Source organism: Sebastes fasciatus, chromosome 2 (assembly GCF_043250625.1).
Source record: "Sebastes fasciatus isolate fSebFas1 chromosome 2, fSebFas1.pri, whole genome shotgun sequence".
NCBI classification, from domain to species: domain Eukaryota; kingdom Metazoa; phylum Chordata; class Actinopteri; order Perciformes; family Sebastidae; genus Sebastes; species Sebastes fasciatus.
In genome coordinates, this window is record NC_133796.1 from 38,840,734 (window position 1) to 38,862,698 (window position 21,965).

General features: G+C 42.5%; 2 protein-coding genes across 3 annotated transcripts in view; one reads left to right on the plus strand and one right to left on the minus strand.

Annotated features, from left to right (window-relative positions):
• ubap1lb (ubiquitin associated protein 1-like b) overlaps positions 1–21,965 on the plus strand; it is a 424,774-nt gene that overhangs the window by 176,664 nt on the left and 226,145 nt on the right. The window lies entirely within an intron of this gene.
• prmt3 (protein arginine methyltransferase 3) overlaps positions 1–21,965 on the minus strand; it is an 81,241-nt gene that overhangs the window by 27,341 nt on the left and 31,935 nt on the right. The window contains exons 11-12 of the mRNA XM_074623054.1: positions 16,885–16,963; positions 2,303–2,490 (exon numbers count right to left, since the gene is read on the minus strand). Coding sequence (XP_074479155.1) covers positions 2,303–2,490; positions 16,885–16,963 — 267 coding nt within the window. The remainder of the gene's footprint in view (positions 1–2,302; positions 2,491–16,884; positions 16,964–21,965) is intronic.

Below are 21,965 nucleotides of genomic sequence, written 5' to 3' on the forward strand. Positions count from 1 at the left end.
ATCAACGGGAGGCGATAGATGAGAGTCAGTGTAATTTGGGCAGAGGGGCTGTCTATTTGTCACTGGAGGGGAGAAACTATCGATTAGAGGATTCAAATTCCATTACATCAAGTTCTCCCCTCATTCATCACATCCACAGATGGGTGGTGGAGGACATGCTACATAGCAACCGGGGCCGACCGGCGAGGAAACACGCGATGAGCATTCCTACACAGAGAGAGATTCAGAAGAGGTGAATGTTCTTATATGTTGGACTGTGTGTGTTTGTTTTAGTGTGTGTTCTCTCCCATCAGTGAAAAACCACTCTATCCACAGGGGCTGAGAGTAATGAAGTTTCCTTAAGAGGAACTTAAACAAGGATTAGACACATCAATCACCCACTGCTACAGCATCACACGCACACACACACACACACACACACACACACACACACACACCCTTCAGGGCCCTATCTCTCTCTCCACAGCCAACTCCTGCTCCCATTCCCTGTCAGTAGCCGAACAGCTTGGGCCCCACAAACTCTATTTCTCCTACTTGTAGCTTCCTCGATCCTTGTATATCAGGATCAGACTGACATATTGGTTTGCCAATACAGGTGTTAAATATCAGATGCTGGATAGTTGGTGTCAAAATTGAGGATCCACTCTGACCTTTGCTACAGGAAAAAAAAAACCCTGAAGAGTCTGTGCTAAGGGTTTAGTCTTGGGGCAACATTTGGCAGAAACATTTAACCTCTTTTACCCGACGGACCCGGTACCAGGTACAGCTGAGCTGTGTGTTAAAACACCGCCTTTAAAAATGTCATAAAATACTGTGGTGGTCTTTTATCCGAATTGTTTCTAAAAGACGAGGCCTTAACGCGACTAAAACAACACTCCAAATGTATTTTGTCCAAACAATGTTTGTTTGGCAATGATTTCAATATTTTAGTTAAGAAATCAACGTACGAAAATTTTAGATTTTTACTTAAAGGTCCCATATCGTGCTCATTTTCAGGTTCATACTTGTATTTTGTGTTTCTACTAGAACATGTTTACCTGCTGTAATGTTAAAAAAAACCTTTATTTTCCTCATACTGTCTGCCTTAATATACCTGTATTTATCCTCTGTCTGAAACACTCCGTTTTAGTGCATTTCAATAGATTTGTGTTGCTAGGCAACATTTTGGTTCCATGTTTACTTCCTGTCAGCTGATGTTATTTACATACACTGCAACAGGAAATAAACTGGGACACATTTAGAATGTTTATGTTTAAAACCATGTAATGGTCTAAATACTGTATATTTTTTGACATCACAAATGGACAGAAATCCTAACGGCTTGTTTCAAATGCACAATTTCTGAATACGGGCTGTGTGTATTTCTCCGTATATTGAGCGTTTTGATAGTTTAACAGTATTTATAAGGCACTTAAACCAACTTTATAATATAAAAGATTTGAAAATCTAACTTTTTACAGTATGGGACCTTTAATAATATTTTTGACCGTTTTATATTGAAGGTACATAATTGACTTTGGATTATTTTTGTTATCTTATTTACGTTGTTATTGATCTTATTTGTTATTATCTAAGTTTTACTTACATATTTCATTATAATAATAAAACTACTCCAGGTGCATTGTGTTGTGTATTTTCAAAATCAGCTCTTAAAGGAAGGATGGATCCCTCAGCACAGGTTGCAGGTCTATAGAAGTTCAACAGAAGAGTGATTCAGCCTTGTCAGTTTTGGTTTTAATCATATTTAGATGCCTGAAGATGGAAACACTATACAGTATTTCACAAGAACGAACCAAAGATTAAATAAAAGTCTGTAAAACAAAAAAATTTTTGTAGCAGTAATCATCTCCCGACTCCTTAAATTCATCGTACGACCTCTTGTGGGGTCCCGACCCCTAAGGTGGGAACCGATGCTCAATCAACATAAATGTTCTTACCAAAAAGAAGAAGAAAAACTTGTCCTCAGCAGAACGGTTTATTACAGGGCTAAATCAAGTACAACTTTAAACTGACTTACAGTATTAGGTTATGCAAGTAAATTCTCTATTTCATATAAATACAGAAAACACATTTCAACTACTAATTATACTTCCTGGAAAAACACCACGTTTCTTGTGGTTATTTCAGGTCATATTGTACATTAACGTCTGCTACTTAAAAAAAAGAAGAAAAATACTGAATATAGGTAAAACATATTGGCTACTTGCAGTTTCAAATATCAGTCTCATTATTGGACCTCCAAAGCCACGACACTGTAGGTTGAATGTTGCAGTACATAACTTATATATAAGTTATAATTTACCTGTATGACTGCAGGTTCAGAGATGAGCTTGTCTGCTTCCACCACTTCCACCATAGCCTCCGGCACCACGGCCTTCTTCATGCACGCCATGTTGAAGCCGTACACGTCGTCCCAGAATGCAATGTGGTCTTGGTGCTTCTGTGCGTCTCCGACTGCTGCCAGGCTGATGTTACAAAGGTCGGGGTAGACTGAGGAGCAAAGAGAGGAGCAAAGGGAGTCAAGGGGCTTATCGTAACATACGTAAATTAATAACTACAAAAATATGATTATTGCGGTTATTGTTTTACAAGGCGCAAGGTAGAATTTAGGACTGCACAAAATGATGAACAAGGCAAGGAATGATTTGCTTCCTGGCATCATACAGAGAATGCTCTCAGACAGAAAGGGAGTTATAACATAAGTGGAAAATCTATTCTAAAAAAAAGTATTGTGTTGGTACCACTAGGAAGAGCGTGTGTATATCAATTTGTGGGGTGAATTTATGGAATGGTTTGAATAAAGAAATTATATAAAGTACAAAAATAAATGAATTTTAAGAGAGGTACAGGAATGAGGAAGGGGCATTGGGACTGGGACGCTCGTTGTTGGTTTGTTTTATATATATATATATATATATATATATATATATGTATATTTATATATATATATTTTTTTCTATATATAAAAAAGTATGATTAATTTGCGATTAATCGCGATTAACTATTTTAATCGACTGACAGCCCTGATTACCACATTACCCCAGCAACCTTCTGTGCACTGCAATCATCTGGGTGATTTCACTGACATATACTTACTTAAGTAAACTGTTTTTCAGTTTGCTGTGGTATGTTGGCAGTGTGATAAAAATGCTTAATTTCACCATTAAACAACCTCGTCAAGAGGAACCAGAAACTAGAGAAAATGAGAAAGTGGAGGCAGAGAGAGAGAGAGAGAGAGAGAGAGAGAGAGAGAGAGAGAGAGAGAGAGAGAGAGAGAGAGAGAGGAGCGGAGGGGAGACCACCTGTGACATGCTACAGTAGCTCCTCTGGTGCTGCTCACTGCTGGCAGTGCTGTTAGCAATGTTATTTGTCAGAGGTTAGAAACTGACATTTTTATTGTTAGTTTTTGAAGCATCTGTTGTATAAACAATTGTAAACCTATTGACAATGCACTTGAATTGAACCTGAATATTGCTTACCGTTCCTACACATCCAAAGGAAAGAAGAGCACCAAACAAACGTATCACAGTTCATATTTTTGGAGGTCACCGCATCTCAAAGTGCGGTTTCAGTGGGCTCAACTATTGTAAGGCTGCCTGGTCAGCGATGAGTGAATCCCATCAGGGACTTGTTTCCCTCTCAACTAAAGATCATTAATCATAGCTAAATACAAAATTCATGTCCCATAAACTTCTTTTCTCAGTGCTGAGACGTGTTTAATATCAACAAATTGAATGGCTTGAAAACCATTCAGCAAATTTAATCAGAAAACGCCTTAACATCTTGTGGGTGTGGAGCTTTGCATCAATTTCACGAGGCCGCTGTAATGACTGTATCCATCACACAGGCACGAAACATGACCCGGCGAGCATTCTGTCCTACTTTAATACTTCATACTTTACACACTAGATGGATCAAATGTGGACACCGAAGTATTACCATATGTGTTTGTTCAAGATCTCGTTGTCCCGTGAGCCCTAATATGCTAACATAATATAACAGCCTTCACTTTTAAAAAAGGACCAGTGTGTAGGATTTATTGACATCCAGCGGTGAGGTTGCAAACCAACTGAATACACCTCCGCTCAACCCTCCATTTCCATGCATGTCGGAGAACTATGGTGGCTTTCGGGTTACGTAAAAACAGGAAAGGCTCTCTCTAGACCCGGTGTTTGATTTGTCCGTTCTGGGCTACTATAGAAACATAGTTCATCCCAAAGGTGTTGGATGGGGTTGAGGCTGGGACTCTGTGCGGGCCAGTCATGTTCTTCCACACAACACTGGGAAAACCATTTGTTAATGGACCTGGCTTTGTGCACGATGTCATGTTGAAACAGGAAAGGGTCTTTTCCAAACTGTAGCTACAAAGCTGGAGGCACAGTATTATTGTCTGAAATACAATTGGATCCAAATGTCCCCAGAACAAGAGTACACAGTAGGGATGCGCCGATACCACTTTTTTTCAGACCGAGTACAAGTACAAGTACTTACATTTGGGTACTCGCCGATACCGAGTACCGATACGAGTACTTCTCTGTGACAAAAGACCCTCGTTAACAGCCAGCTGGAGGGCGTGAGACACACACGACAGGCTGGGGAGTCCCAGATACGAGGCGGTGCGCCGCGACCGGCTCTAGGCAGCTTTACAGCGCTCCCCGCCCGGACCTGGCCACACCGTGACGGGGCTCCCTGCTCCCGGTGTGACTGTCAATCGCGTCGTGCCACGGCCCACGTAAAAGGCGCCAGGGGTCTGTGGCGATGTCGGCAACCCACCCGACCCGTCTTGAAACACGGACCAAGGAGTCTAACGCACGCGCAAGTCAGAGGGTGCAAGCAAAACCCCGTGGCGCAATGAAAGTGAGGGCCGGCGCGCGCCGGCTGAGGTGGGATCCCGGCCCAGCGGCTCTGCTGCACAAATTATATTACAACAGAGAAGATAAAAAAAAAAATGCCCGACCCATTTTCTTCTTCGATCAAACACAAAGACAAGAGCAACCACCAACGTACTTTTGTCCATTATCCCCTTCATTACTTCAGGTAGACATGCTAATGAAAGTTGCGCAGCATCAATTATAATGTTACTCTTCCTGCAACATAAAAAATGATGTGATCCCGACCTAACAGATTCATTACTTAGGGTGGAATAGATGCAGAGTTGTTGGGGAAACTTTACGTGATTTGGAATCATTTGGAAGGTTTTGCAGCTTGTGCCACTGGCCAGAACAGTTCAAAACATGGTTTCACAGTTGACAGTGTCCCTGTCCTTTAGTTGACAGTGTCTCTGTCCTTTAGCTGACTGAACCTGCAGCCTCAGAAAAACTATTTTTCTTAAAAGATGAAAGATGTCAATCAGTCACGGGGGGAACTGTGTTTCTAGTTTCATCTTTCAAAGCTTTGAAGACTGAGCATAGGCAGTGATTATTGTTGCTCCTCATATTACATAATACTGTCTATTGAATGAACATTATCCATGTCTTAAATGAGCATTAAACGTGAGCCTTAATGTCCTTTTCATTGTGTTTTCACATCTGAATAGATTCTTTTCTATGGGTAATATGCTTGGTGATTAAGCCAGAGCTGAGATGCTTTAAGCCATTGGTATCCCTACTGTGAAGTAACATTAGCCGTCACAGAGGCCTAGGGCCTAAACTAGAGTCATACACTCATGAGGATATATCAAACTTCATATTTTAACATACAACTTACTGCCATTGGTAGTAATGTAAGAATATGTCCCACATAGATATGTTCAGAACAGATACAAATCTGCACAGCGCACTATTATGACGAATATATCTGACTGTAGCATCATGATAACTTCGAGTGAGAAAATTCATAGAGCGGGGCAATATCTCCAGAGCAAACAGGCTAAATACTATTAAGTATAACTATTAAGAGTTATCCATACTATAGACATTATATCAGATGGTACAAATAGTGGTATATATATAACATGAAATAATGTAAATTATTAATCGTGGTGGCAGCTATTAGCAAGGGCAATAGTAGTTGGCAACAGCAATAGTCGATAGTAACAAGCAGTTAGCTGTAGCGATAGCTGATTGAGTTAGCAAGCAGTTAGCAGTGGCATTAACCGATAGCTACAGCAAGTACTGCTTTTATCAAGCAATGAAAAAATACAAAACAATTTACTGAGCAAAAAAGAGAATAACAATTAAAGTACAGAAATCAGGCACAATATATGAGCATAAAACTACAGAAAGTACTTAGCAGCAGCAGCAATAGCAGATAGAAAGAGTAAGCAGTTAGCAGAAACAACAGCAGAAAGCCATGACAAACTGTTATCAGCAACAATACAGTATAGTAGCCTACACAGTAGCATTAAGCAGTTAGCAGCAGCAATAGCAGATAGAAACAGTAAACAGTTAGCAGAAGTAATAAACAGCAATGACAAAATGTTAGCAGCAACAACAAGCAGTTAGCAGCAGCAATAGCAGACAGCCATGACAAACTGTTATCAGAAACAATAAGCAGTTAGCAGCAGCAATAGCAGATATAAACAGTAAACAGTTAGCAGGAGTAATAGCAGACAGCCATGAAAAATTTTTAGTAGCAACAATAAGTAGTTAGCAGCAGCAATAGCAGATATAAACAGTACACAGATAGCAGAAGCAATACCAGACAGCCATGACAAAATGTTAACAGCAACAATAGTATGCAGCAACATTAAGTAGTTAGCAGCAACAATAGCAGATATAAACAGTTAACAGTTAGCAGGAGTAATAGCAGACAGCCATGAAAAAATGTTAGTAGCAACAATAAGCAGTTAGCAGCAGCAATAGCAGACAGCCATGACAAACTGTTAGCAGCAACAATAGTACACAGCAACAATAAGTAGTTAGCAGCAACAATAGCAGATATAAACAGTAAACAGTTAGCAGCAACAATAGCAGATATAAACAGTAAACAGCTAGCAGGAGTAATAGCAGACAGCCATGACAAACTGTTAGCAGCAACAACAGTACACAGCAACATTAAGCAGTTAGCAGTAGAAGATATCAATAGCAAGCGGTTAGCAGCAGCAATAACGCTTAGAAGCAGCATTCAATTCACTCAAATTACCTGCCAACAACAGTTAGCAGAATAGCAGTTAGGGATTTAAACAGATATCTCTGTCAGACAAAGAATCATCCAGAGAATTGGAACCCATCGTAACTGCTGTGAAACCAAGCTGGTTCCAAACTTCGTTCTCCATCAGGAGCAAACTACAAACTTTTTATAGTTTTAAGAAAAACGCAAGCCTTGCAATGAGCACATTTTAATTATATTACTTGGCATGTGTGTTAATGCTCGGTCTCACGTAACCTTCGACACGTCGGACCGTAAAACGTGTGAATGGATGGTGACAGCTCAGTGATGGGCAACTCATGGCCTCTCATTATTAGCTGAAGCCTGCTTGTGACCCTGTGAGTGTCACCATACCTAATGACTGTGCACACACATATTCACACACGCAAACAGCAGATTTGTCACTTCATTTTACTCTGATTACTGAACCGAGTGAGTAATTACGAGGGCCAGGTGAGAGGAGGGGAGGGGGAGTGCTGCTGATTGGGCAGAATCGGGACAGGCCCGTCTGAGAAGCTCTCTGAAAAAGAAATGGAGACAGAGAGACGAATAGGCGACGGAGGGGGTGCTGTGGTGAGGATGGAGAGGGAGAAAGATGAAGAGGAAGAAGGGGGTGGCGGGGGGGTACACGGGCGTCCCCAGATTCATGGCTTTGACATCTGCGTCCTTCTCGACTCGCTGCTCAGCCCGTTTGTCATGCCCCCCCCCCCCCCCCCCCCACAACCCTTCTCTTGCTCTCTCTCCATCTCCCCCATTGGTCGGCTGTGAAAGAGGGAAAGGCGGCGAGGGAGGGGGCATGGGACAAAACAGATCCTTTTTCCCTGGACGCTGTGCTGTGCCAGGCATGCAGGGACACATTTAAGGATGAAGGGGAGGTTAATGTAGTGGGGAGAATGAGCGAGCCGCTGTAACTCTCTTCTAATGTAGCTTAAACACACATACAGCAGCAGTGCTGCACGTCCGGCCATGTGCACACACACACTCAAAATCTGAAAATAAACTATGGAATAGAAGTTGATAAATCGAATGTGACACCGTAACTGTATTACGATCAACATTAAATGAATTAAAGGTATGAAATGCAGGAATATTTGCTTGGCAGATTAGCACATAAATACTGCCTTTATGGGCATGTTTACTTCTGACCAAACACAACAACATGGAGGAGCCTCCACTCGTAGTATTGACACAGGTAACTAACCTCTTAGTGTTTTTAGTGCCAGGCACCATGCATGCTGAATTAAGCATGGGGAATGAATTGAATTTATAAAAATTAGTGGAAATATGAATCTCTTACTGACCTAAATTTATGATTTTCAATATTATAATTGTCTCAATTTCATATAATTTCATCGAGAACAGCTGCAACAACCAATGACATGAAACTAGGGTTGTCACGATACCAGAAATTTAGTAGTTGATACCAATACCAGTGTAATTCCACAATTCTCCATACCAATTCGATACCACTGAAAAAAACAAAAGCATAAATCCCATGAACCTCAACATACGCTCCTTTATGACCGTTTGCATACTGGTTTTTGCAAAGTTATTATTAATCCCTGATGATCCGCCACAAGTCTCTTTCCAAAAAATAAATTTGACAAGATGACATTTGAACACATCATGATGACATGATTATAATTTACCTTCACCCAATACTCATTTTATTGAATAGAGCCTGAACATCAGAATGTAACTCAACACAACCTCCGTTAAGGTTAGCCGTTAGCAACGTTATTTATCCAAGTAGGACTGTGCTGCACACCGTCTGCTAACAGCTAATGCTAACTATCTCTTCTCCTGCCGATTTCAACACAGATTTGTTGTTCACAGTGTAGCGTTATCAGGGAAATGTTCTATCGTCCCCGGGACGACAGGACACCGTTAGTCTCGAGCCCCGACGGTACCGAAGTATCGGTTCTCGTGACAAGACTACGTGAAAACAGAAATCCAACCAATCAGCTCATAGTCCAGAACCTTTAGCTGGTCAGACTGTAGTTTATCGAGACAAATTGTGAGGCAACATGAGAAAGGACATGGTGCACACTGTTGTATTTTAAAAAGAAAAATATTACATTGACTTGATTTATCGTTCAGAGATTTTGGGACTGTTCTCTCAGCCATACAGTATGTGCAGTACAGTACACTGTATGCTGCTGAATGTCCTCAAGTTGAAAAAAATATATAATACAATATAAATAAATAAATAAATAATATATAGTGTGGTCACTGCCGAGATGGCGGCGGAGCCACCCACGTTGAGCTTCACAACGTCTTTTCAGAAACCTATGGGCGACGTCACAGAGACTATGTCCATATTTTATGCAGTCTATGGGCAGGACCAGAGAGGAGCATCCTGCTGATCATGGTTAATACAATGAGTCTGCTACCTCAGAGGCGTGTAGGTTAACTGAAAATAATGCATATGAAAAATGGCTGACTAAAGTTCAATAACCTTTTTAGACATGGTTTAACATAACATAAGCAAAAACGAGCCGTCCTGGAGGAGCTTATCATCTAAGCTGGGAAGAACTGGGAATTCTTTTAGGCTATAAGCAGCTCCATTGGCTGAAGTCGCCGGTGCCAGCAGACATTTCTCCTGGTTTTGAGTGGCAGTAGATCCAGAGAGAGAGAGAGAGAGAGAGAGAGAGAGAGAGAGAGAGAGAGAGAGAGAAGAGAGAGAGAGAGAGAGAGAGAGAGAGAGAGAGAGAGAGAGAGAGAGAGAGAGAGAGAGAGAGAGACACCGTTCTGGGAGTGTCAGGGTTAAAGGCTCATGACGAGCCATACGCTGTCCTCTGACCTGTCACTTTCTGCCTCACTCTGGTCACACCTTCGCCTGTCCAATCCGCCTCGCTAACAGATCCGTCTCTATAGGTGGGGTCACTCGGGCTGTCAATCTATGCGTGTGAGTGTGACCTCTCCCTTGTGTCCCAAGGAGCCACTAAAGGCAGTGTGGTGGAACCGTGCCTTAGTTGGGTCACATTTGGCACAAGCCATTAAATCTGGTCAGTGACAGGGATGGGATGACCTGGGAGACTGAGGCACACAAGCACACACACACAAATCCCTAAAGAACATAGTCTTTGCACATGTGTCAAACTATTGTCTATATAGGGTCCTATTAGTTTGACTCCAATTCTAAAATCCCATTTAAAAAACATCCATCTTATATATTTCGCTTCTGTCTTTGGTTTTGTCTTTGAAAATATTGTTATTGTACAACCCAAAATGTCATTTTCATTGTCAAACAGGTTCACAATAAAATTCCAAGCAGCATATTTGATCAAAACGATATCACCACGCCTCCTAGGAGTATAAAAAAACGGGGATAAGACGTGATGAACTGAAGTACATGGGGGCCCACGTTTAATAACTATAACAAAACTATGTCAAAACATTCATTTACAATCTGTCACATAACTCGTGCAGTAAAATTCAAGTCTCATTTATCCAGTCGTATGCTCACTGCTCCCCAAACGCATGCATCTTCACTAAAACCTTACTATATATATAAAACACTTTGGACTTGCATGGAGACTGTTTATGCAGAAGTGTTTTACATAGGAAGGTTTTAGCAAAGATGCAAAGTTACATACAAAGTTTTCCTCAGAAATTCAAGGTAGAACGGGGTGAGTAATTGATATACAAATGGTCATTTTGGGAGTGTAGTATTAATTTAAGCCAAGCTGTTAGTGAAGCAAAAAAACCCAAATTCAATTACTGTGTGCAAGCAAAGAGTATAGAAACAAAGAGGCAAAACTCCGGTGCTTTTTTGATGACGCTGCGGATGCCGCCATTTTGGACTGAAAACGCCAATGACTCCATTGCCATGAATGTATAAAGAGTCGTCTGTAAATTAGAGTATTTTTTTTTTTTTAAGTGGATCAACTTCAGAGTATGAACATTTAAATAGCCCTCATTTAAATTATTATTAAAATCATATAGTATTATACTTGTATCATCTTCTAATACTCCCATGGGCTGTATGCTGTAAGCCTGTACCGTAGTGGATGTATTAACGTCTCTGTTCCCAAACAACCTGCTATCGGCCAGTAGCTAGTAGTGCTAGTAGCATGACGTCAACAGTATTTAATGGAGTTGTAGGCTATTTACTAACACGCAGGGCAAAAAGCACAGGACACAACCTCTCATACATCCACGGTCTGTGGTCTATCGGACTCAATTTTGGATCCTTGACATGAAAAACGTTATATTATAATGTATTGTAATATTTATAAGATTTGTATTGTTCAACGCGGGACATTTCGGTAGAGACATTAAAGTTATAACAGTAGAATAGAAATAATTTTGTTTTACTTTTGTACGGCACTTAGTTGGCGGACGTTTTTCTGGCGTCGGGTAGTCGCTTTATGTCCAAAATGGCAGAAGCGTAGCTATGCTGCTGGGCGCTGACGTTGCAATGGAACAGACTTTCACTTCTTAGCAATATACTGTACGTTCTTTGGTGCAAGTTTCCCCCTCTTGACTAAAGACATGTTGTCTTTAAAACAGCTGTGTGTGTCGGGTTGAAGTGAGCTGCTGAGCCTCCCCCCCCTCAGCTGTTTGTTACTCCACCTCTGAGTGGAAGGCTGAATCCTCCTTTCCATGTTCAAGTTGTATAAAAGAAAAGAAATATGTCCATTCTCCCTCATAAGTTCCTGGCTTTTCTTATGTGCATTTGATTATGGAGTAGTAATGCAATGTTTGCTGTTGGTATTGACGCTCGTACAATTTGACACACCCAGTGGGAAATACAAGAAAACCACTCCAATCTCTCTCACGTGCTACTTGTAATCACCACAGGGGGTGGTGAGCATGAGCGGTTTCTCCCTGCTGACAGATGAAATTTAGAGTAAATCTGACCTGAAGTATCACACTGCACTACACCATCCCCAAACTAACAGATTTCACTGAGTAATAAAACACAAAAAAATATTCTTTGGAGTTCATGCACAGTATGTGGAGAATTGTATCGATAGTATAATTGTTGCAAGAGGTGCAGAGAAAAACTCTAAATGCCATTTGGGGGGTTTTAATACTAGGGTTAGACACCTTTCCTACTTTGGGAACTGCTGCTGGAAAGCCAAAAATGTTGTTATCATACCAAAGATTTTCCAGGTTTGTGCTCCATTTGGTAGTGCCAGCCTGCTGCTTGTTACATAATGGCAAGGACGGGGAAATTCACTTACATGGAGTGCAGGAGGTACATGAGGCAGCAGGTCTGACGTTGAATCGCTATCAGCTGATAATTAAATGATGGAGATGCTGTGGTAAACCTTAGTTTAGTCCTTTGGCAGAGACAGTACAGTACATTTTCAATTTGAATCTATAGCTATAGAGGTCAACAGCGACGGCACACTTTTTAAACGGCTCCGGTTACAGGAGTCGATTGAATTTCCCATTCATTAAATCCATTGACGTTTCAGAAAATCCTTATATGAAGAACTATAAGCCAACCAACTAGGAGATGAATCGTGACCATAAAACATTTGATCAAAGTAAAACGGAAAAAAAAGGAAAATGTATAAGACTGTGCACGTAGTTATTTTAAGAAAGATGGAGCTACTCATCCCATAAAGCACTGCGAATGGTGACTCACTGCCTCTGGAAATCGTTTAAACTAACCGTTTTTCGATCTACAACCAAGATGGTGCTCATGCTTGTGCGACACTGCGGTATTCTCCGAGTCAATTTTCTTTTCCTACTTTTGTTAGTACTTTCTTGTGTAAAGTATAACAGGGCAGCCCTGTTGCAGCTTGGTGAGCTCAGTGACAGAGGTGATTTCAACCTTCGTGAGCTTGATTGCTTCCCGGAGCTACTTCGTCAAGGCGGAGCTACAACTAGCCAGGATGCAGCAGGGGGTTCCCCAGGCAACCAGAGGACGCACCGGAAACGCGGTAGGCGGGGAGGCATCCAGCGGAGACTCCGGCACCTGGTTAGCAGAGGAAGGCTAACGCTACCGATCATACTCTTTGCCAACGCACAGTCTTTGGTAAACAATATGGACGATCTCCTGTGTCGACTAACCAAACAGCGGTACATTCAGGACTGTTCAACATTCGAACGCAAGGCAGCGGACTGCGGAAAAACCCGCGGGGGGGGGGAACGACGATTCTCGTCAAGCAGTCTTGGTGCACTGACACGGAGATAATATCTCATTCCTGCTCCGCAGATGTGGCATACATTACACTAAGGTGCAGGCCGTTTTATTTACCAAGAGAACTGCAGTGTATCATCCTCAGTGTTGTTTACGCCACCCCCTCAGCCAATGAGGGCAATGCACTCAGTGAGCTCCATGACATGATTAGTGGACATGAGAATACATATCCAAATGCTGCTCTTGTTGTTGTTGGGGATCTCAATCACTGTGAACTGAAGAAAACTCCATCAGTTTGTGAACTTCTCCACCCGAGGTGACAAAACACTGGACCGTTTCTACAGCAACATAAAGAAGGCCTACATTGCTGTCCCCAAGCCTCATTTTGGTAAATCTGACCACGTGGCTATCCTGCTACAACCCATTTACATCACAAAGCTAAGAGCTAACCCTGTCACCTGTGAGGACTGTCAGAAGGTGGAATGACAGTGCGCTGGCAGAGCTACAAGGCTGCTTGGAGGCCACAGACATGAACATCTTTAAAGAGGCGACAGACAACATCCATGAGTACAGAGAGACTGTTAGCAGCTATGTTGACTGGTGCACTTCCATGTGTGTTCCCTCCCTGACTATTCGTGTCTTTCCCAATCAAAAGCCCTGGGTTAATGCAGATGTTCGTCTGAAGATCAGTAAACGGTGTGCAGCTTTTAAGTCAGGGGACACTGTGGAGTATAAAATTGCCCGATACGAGCTATAAAAGTCCATAAAAGCTGCAAAGAGAGCGTACTCCCAGAAACTTGAGAGCTGTTACCTGGATAACAACACACATAGTATGTGGTAGGGAATCCAATCTGTCACTAACTACAGGAGAAGCACGACGAGGACAGAAGCTCGGGACACCACCCTTCCAGACAACCTCAACAGCTTCTACGCTAGATTTGACAGACTGAATGGAGACACCCCCTCAAAAGCCCCCCATAACTCTGATGAGACTGCATTACAGGTGACACACACACAGGTTCTGAGGGTTCTGAAGCAGGTGATTCCACGCAAGGCAGCTGGACCTGATGGAGTGTCACCGAGAGTCTCGAGGGCCTGTGCTGAACAGTTGGCAGGGGTGTACACTGCCAACTGTACACAGACATCTTCAACACCTCTCTCACACAGGAAACAGTCCCTAGGTGTTTCAAGTCATCTGTCATCATACCGGTCCCGAAGAAACCAGATACACATACACTGAACGACTTCAGGCCAGTGGCACTCACCTCAGTGGCCATGAAGTGCCTGGAGAAGCTGGTTCTTCAATCAATTAACGTAGTGATTCATGACTCACTGGACCCCCTACAGTTTGCTTACCGCTCAAACAGGTCAGTGGATGACGCAGTGGCACTGGCACTTCACTCCACACTCCAACACTTGGACAGTAACAGGATATATGCACGCATACTTTTTTTGGATTACAGCTCCGCCTTTAATACAATCCGGCCAATGAAGCTGACTGTGAAGTCAGCTAACCTCGGGGTCCCAACAGCCACCTGCAACTGGATTTTGGACTTTCTGATTGACAGACCACAGGTGGTGAGGATGGGAGATAAGATCTCTGCTGAGCTCACAGTCAGCACGGGAACCCCTCAGGGCTGCTGCCTCAGCCCAAAACTGTTTGCACTATACACCCATGACAATGTTTCCACTGAGAAGAACAACATCATTATTAAGTATGCAGATGACACAACCATCCTCGGCCTCATCCAAGGTGGGGACGAGTCTGCATACAGGGGACAGGTCAGCTATGGAGAAGACAACGACCTTGTTCTCAACATAGAAAAAACAAAAGAACTCATCGTGGACTTCAGGAGGAGAGCCCCCCATCTGCAGCCTCTCATCATCCAGGACACAGAGGTGGAGCGGGCTGACAGTTTGAAGTTCCTCGGCCTTCGCCTGACTAACAACCTGAGCTGGGCCAAAAACACTACTGAAACAGTGAAGAAAGCTCAGCGGCGGCTGCACTTCATCAGGCTGCTGAAAAAGGCTGGACTCAGACGTCAGCCCCTCACCCTGGCCTACCGAGGACTGGTGGAAAGCATTCTCACCAGCGGCATCACGGTGTGGTTTGGGAACGCTACCCAGGCTGAGAGGAAATCACTGCAGCGAGTCATAAAAACTGGAGAAAGAATCATTGGCTCTAACCTCCCCTCCATGGACACGATATACACCCAGCGCTGCAGGAGGAGGGCACAGAGCATCCTGAGGGACAGACACCACCCAGCTCACTCTCTGTTCAGGTGGAGGGAATCAGGACACAACTTGAGGCACCACAGGCCAGAGAGCATCTCCACTCACAGAGCACTTCTGCTTTCACAACAGTTTCTTCCCAGCTACAATAAGACTGGTGGCAAAGGACGTTAAAGAGGGACACAAATACCCCACACCTCACCTCACCTCCATACCATTACTGACACACAGTACACCTGAACTGAATGGACTGTAATGCTGTGCAACATGCTGCCTTCCACTGTGGAATTGTCTGAAATATATTAATTATTTCTTTTTAAAAATATTTTTGAGAGCTACAAGTTCTTTTAACATGGTCATGGATCATATATATATATACTGTATATTTGTATTCTGGGGTATCGTTCCTATGCAGAGGGTAGTTTAGTTTATTTATTGACTACACTGAGGGAGTTTTATATTTTAATTATTTATTTATTTATTGTGTTGAGTTGAATGTGCTACTTATTTTGTACTGTAATTACCTTGTGCCTTTTCTACCTTTTTTCTTTTCTTAAAGCTGACTCGGTGTAAACTGCTCAGAATTCCAATGTACTTAGGTGCAAATGGCAAATAAAACTCTTGAATCTTGAATCTAAACTGAAGACAGATTCAGCAACTGCATGCCTTATTTCTCGTATCAAATGTTTCCAGAAACACACATTTCGGCGAACTGCTGTATTTTCGTAACATACGAGAAAGTTTTCAAACGAGCCGCCATGTGGGCCCGGTTTGAAACCCGGGAGCAGACCGCGGAGCAGCACGGACCCTCACTAATCGTTCGCGAGTGCGTTACACATTTCCGTGGCAACAGCTAGCTCCACCTATCAGAGACGTCGCTGTTACACTTGGGATTGTGGGTAGTGTAGTACTTATCCATGACGATCGCAAATGAAACGTGTTTTACTTAAAACAAGGTTTCACAATCTCGTAGTTTTGTGGTAATTCTACCTTTGACAGTTACGACGTTACGGCTAAAAATCCCAATCCTCCATTCAGGACCTGGCTGGGATTTTCACTTATGGAACATCGCTGTCGAGCTCTACTGCAAGCCATGTGAAATATGTGTTTATTAGTATTGGTTACGAAGCTGTTGGCTCACGTGATATTAGTTTTCCTTGGCACACTGAGCCTTTGATTCAGGATGGCGTTAGTGGGTTTTGGAGCTCACCCAAGGTAGTCCGACCTACTGTACAAATTTTTTTCGGAGCAACCCCTGACACCCCTCGCACTTCCTCATACCACTTCAGTTGATTTTCAAATATGTGTAGGCTCAAGGACAGCCTGGAAGGCGGTGTTTCATCACTCTTAAAATTCACAAACCACATTATGGAGAAATTAAATGACATTGCCTCAAGAAAAATCCCTTTCTGTGCAGTTTGTACATGGCATGTGTCATATATCTGATAGACAATGTGACCTACCTGAGCCACCGTCAGCCAGGTAGAGGTCTCTGGCATACAGGATAGAGTCCAACATGGACTCAAACAGCAGGAAGTAACCCTGGAAACAGAGGAAGTACACATTATTACCCAGGTATCTTCTGGAACAAGTTTAATACAGCGTTATCTGGTATCTTTGGAAGCTCATGGCAGGTAATAAATGGAGAAAACTACCGAACCGCTGGACAATCCAATCAATTTTTAAATTCAAGATAACTGTGGTGGAAATCTGAATTAGCTGTTGACTGTGAATTGAGTGATGTGCCCACGTGGTCTGCCACCCAACATCCAAAGGTTTGACCCTGAGTTGACCTCCTGTTCTGCTCCAGTAGACGGCACATTAACCGTGGTATTATTCCATTAACGCTGAAATTGAGTTTTGTCCACATCTTGTTGGCTTCGACCTGAATGGCAGGTACTGCTGACAAATGGCTTTTTCAACCTCCTACCCCTCCAACCAGCAGATCGACCAATCGGATAAGCCCGAGAGCTGCGACGCTGGTCCCCTTCACTATGGTGTTTATGTGCACAATATTTGGAGCGGGTTCAGACATATGGGAGGGCATATCTCCATCTGGGACAAGGAGGTGGAGCAAAATCACTACATGCACACTTTACTGGAACTGATGACCCGTCTCAGTCCGTTCAAAGCTGTGACAACGCTGACTAGGCTCCTTCAGGATCAAAAACACCCATCAGTGCTTTCAGATCTGTGTTTTACGATCAAATCAAAAGCACAAGGAAAAAGAATTCAATTTTCAATCTGGATATTTGGTCCCCATCACGATGATGAATTTGTCCGCGTGTTCACTGTAGATCTATGAAGCCTGACATGCCTTGATATGGATTTCTGGAGCAGTTCTGATATGGACATTCATTCTGGAATAAATCACATTATTGCTTAATCATCAGTTTTACCCATGACCTGACAATGTCGATTATTCTGTATTTTGTACAGGTTTACAGGTCCAGTGTAGAGGAAAAAAGAGGTGCACAAAGGGGAAAACAAATTATTACAAGCTGGATTTTATTTTCATAGCTCAAATTTATCCAACGCGTTCTGATCCCAACTTGTCACATACTGACGCTTTGTCACACACATCTGCATCACTTTTTGGTCGCAGTAAACACGTGCTTAATGTTGTGAATTAAAGCTGAAGTAGGCGAGATTGGAGCAAATATGATTAAAAAAAGTTGTTTTTATAAAACGGTTGCTATATCGTGACAGTAGTACATGAAACAGGTAACCTGAAAAAAATCATGTTCCTCTGTGTCCTCCGGTGCTCCTAACGGCATCTGCAAGATTTCACAGACCAGAGGAAAACAAGCAGTCAGAGCTGATCTGAGGTCTGCTGTCCATATGCTGTCTATGAGAGCCGGCTGTCAATCACTCGCGAACTCCGACCAAACGGTCAAACTAGGCAGCGCTGATCAAATATGAATCAATATTATGTTACTGTAATGCCTATTTCTCTCCTCAAGGGTTTTCAGAATCATCTTGTAGCGCACGGTTTAGCCGTAAAATTAGAAAGTTTGTGACCCGGCAGCCATGTTGAGATCTGTTGAAGGAACGCCAAGTTCCGGTCACATAACCGGAGCACAGCCAATAGGAACGCTCTCTCTCTGAAATGACCTGTGATTGGTCAAAGTCTCTCGTCACGGGCTAGATTTTCTAAAGCCTGAAAACAGAGCCATGAGGAGGAGCAGAAGTCTAGTTATCTCTCAGAACACTTGAATTACAATCTGCTGAAAGGTTGTTATGGAATTTTTGCCCAATGATGCCAAAAATATACTGCCTACTGCAGCTTTAAAAAAAACACTTTTTTTAGGTTTAGGAAAAAAACAACATGGTTGGGCTTAAAACGACTACGTTTGTACAGTGATAGTGACACTGAAAGTTGTGAACACGGGACACAAAACACAAATAGCGGCCAGGCCCACCGACAGGCCGTTGGAGTTTTAAGGGGTCAAAAAGCATTGCGCGTAGTGGAACAATAATACACGGGAGAGTGTTTTGCCAATAGACTGGCCTTTATCAGGGCATGACTCATAAAAGTGCTGAAAAAAATGTCAATTACAACTTGGGAAATGGCTCACTACCACTATGTTGGAGCGCTGGACCCATCCGAGCAAGATGGAAGCAGCTCTACGGCGACACAATCGTTTAAATGAAGACCAATAAGTGTGAAAACAAAATAAGAAACCAAAATGGCCAATATCTCTACTTTCTCTTCGGTGGAGGGGGAAAGAGGGACAAGGAGAGGTGAGGGCCGGGACAAAAGATAAAGACTGAATGAGGGGACGTTTGGGGGGGGTTGTATGATGAAGACAAAGTAGAGGAGGAGGAGAGAGGAGGAGCAAGAGACAGAGTGATGTAGAGAGGATGCAGTGGCCAGCAGAATAGTAATTCACTGAGATAAGAGCCTTATTATTCAAATAAAGACAACCTTTTATTGGAGAACGGAGAGGAGAGCAAGCGGCAGACAAACAGGGGAAACAGCCCTGATTTATAACTAACTCCCAACATCGTCACCATCTCTGTCGTGGGCCCCGAGCTGATAATGATGACAGCGATGAAGCCGATATAACCGACTCATCCTCCGCGAGACGATAAGGGGAAACGTTCTCTGCGTTTATCGACAGCGGACCGGTCTCGGACCAAAGTCGGGTCTGCTGCTGCTGACTGTCGTGGTCCAGTCGATGTCCTTAGCAGCCGAGCGGGTCGTTTTTAAAAACCCTCACACAGAGAACACCAGCCTCGTAATTTAGATCCCAATTTCACGGGACACTGCCTCTCTTGAAGGGAAGAGGATATGAGAGAGAGAGAGAGAGAGATGCCCGAAAGCGGAGTCACACCTTACTTTTATTGTCAACAATGCTCCAGGATTACTGTCCCCTCCTGCTGGCTTCCACGTCCTCCCAGCAGCATGTACCACACCCCCTAATTTATACATCTGCAATGTTAATCATCAAAAACACAGAAACACACTGTGCCATTAGAATGGGATGTGAGGAGGGCTGGAACTGAAGCAAAAGTTTGAGTAGGATTAGATTTTCGTCAGAATACTTCAACCTCTGGGTGAATGTGTCGTCAGTCCTGAATGATGCAGGTGATCATATACCATGTGTCGTCACTAAAAGTTCAATCAAAACCGGATGATGTAGCAGTTTCGGGCCGTATCAGTGTAGAAGATCAGTCCGGTATGAGGAGGACGGTGTTGTAAAGTTGAACTCTTCATGACACAGAGGCATCCTTCAGGCCAGTCAGTGCTGATATTTTAATTACGAGAACACAGCGCTCAAATGTAATATCCCTCACAGTTTCATCAGACTCAGACCAACGGTGCCTCAGTGTTTTTAATTAAAAGTTCAAGTTTTAAAATAATTCCCACCATTACTACACATTCGGCAAAATGCTGCAGGGCAAGATGCAGGTGCGAAGATGAGTCATCCTTTCACATCTTATCTAGTCTGACCGGTGAAGTTTGTGATAAAAGTTATTTTTAGTCCACGTTTTGGAGTTGCATCCTAAACGAGGACACCGCCAGGGCTCCTGATAGACTTGGCGAAGTTTGAGGAAGAATACACGTGCGACTACGTCTGGTTTTCAGAATAAAGTGTTAACAAAAGGAACTGTATATACAAAATACTGTACATACATGTCCCCTATAAATTAAAAGAAAATGTCATATTCTTTGATTTTTGGGTTGCTGAAAAAAAAAAAAAAAAGAATAAATACGTCCTGACAATGACTGATATATTTGACTTCAGGACATCTCTGACTACATACATGCTGAAAATCAAACATTCTTACTGTATTCATTTTGATATTTTTCCAAAGTAAATGTCCTTAAAAGTTTATGATTGAACTGTGTTAAAAAAAAGGTAACAAAAATCGCAATAAATCGTAATATCAAATCGCAATACTTAAAAATCGCAATACATATCGAATCGGCACCCGAGTATCGTGAAAGTATGGAATCAGGAGATAGGTGTATCGTCGACATATCAGCAACAGCACCACAAGCACAGAACTTCTGAGAGGCTTGTACAGTCACTGGACCCAAATGTTGTTTGTTGGTCAACAGCTCCAAGGTGCAAACTATCCACTCATTAAAACCACAATATTTCATATTTGTACACATTTCAAATACACATTAAATATGTACAATACGTTTGAATTTGTTGGAAAGCAAGCAACGCCAGCGGTTTCCTCCTGCCTCCAGTTTATTCTCTAGGTCATGAATACCTCTGTATTGAACACACACATATTAAATTGATATTGATCTTCAAATCTCTCAGTAAAAAATAAATAAAAAAAAAAAAAATGTATTGAAGTATTTCCTTTAAGGGTTAAGGTCTACGCTATTTTACTGATCTGTATCACAAAATGATCTTTCGGTATCTGCTGTCGACATGTTGGCTGATCAATCACAGTAAATCAAAAGAGTTGTAGAAAACTTTCAGGTAAAAACTGCAACAAGAAAAACAAAGACTTCCGCTGCCCAACTCTCTCCTTTATCTCACTTTCACAGAATCTTTATTCATTTGTGTTAAAAAAAAACAAGATTAAATCTCAACAGCAGATTAACTTTTTTGATACCATTTCCTCCAATCGATCCGTCTGCCTTTGGGCTCAGTGACAGACGGGCCTTGATTATACTCCCAAACATGTGCGTACACAGACAGCTGCGGACGCCACGCAGGTGTAGTAGTTCTGTGTGTTTGTTCTGTGTTCTGTGTGTTGTCTGCTTGGAGGACGCGTTCCACACATGCGCAGTACATGGCTACGATACCACTTGTAGCAAGTCTGTGCGCAGCCACAACACCAACCACAATTGGTGGTACGTGGACGTCAGACCCTCACGTACTCGCAGACACGGAAAGTATTTTGGCTTTACGCCTCATTTCCACATTTTTTATTTTTATTTTGTGTCCGTAATTCTTTATTGTTTATGGAATGCGCAAGGAAATGCATTTCTTTACGGATGGATAGAAACGCCACCGCAGAAATGGGAGAGAAGGTAATTGTCTGTATTTTGTGAAATATTTTTTTTAAAAAC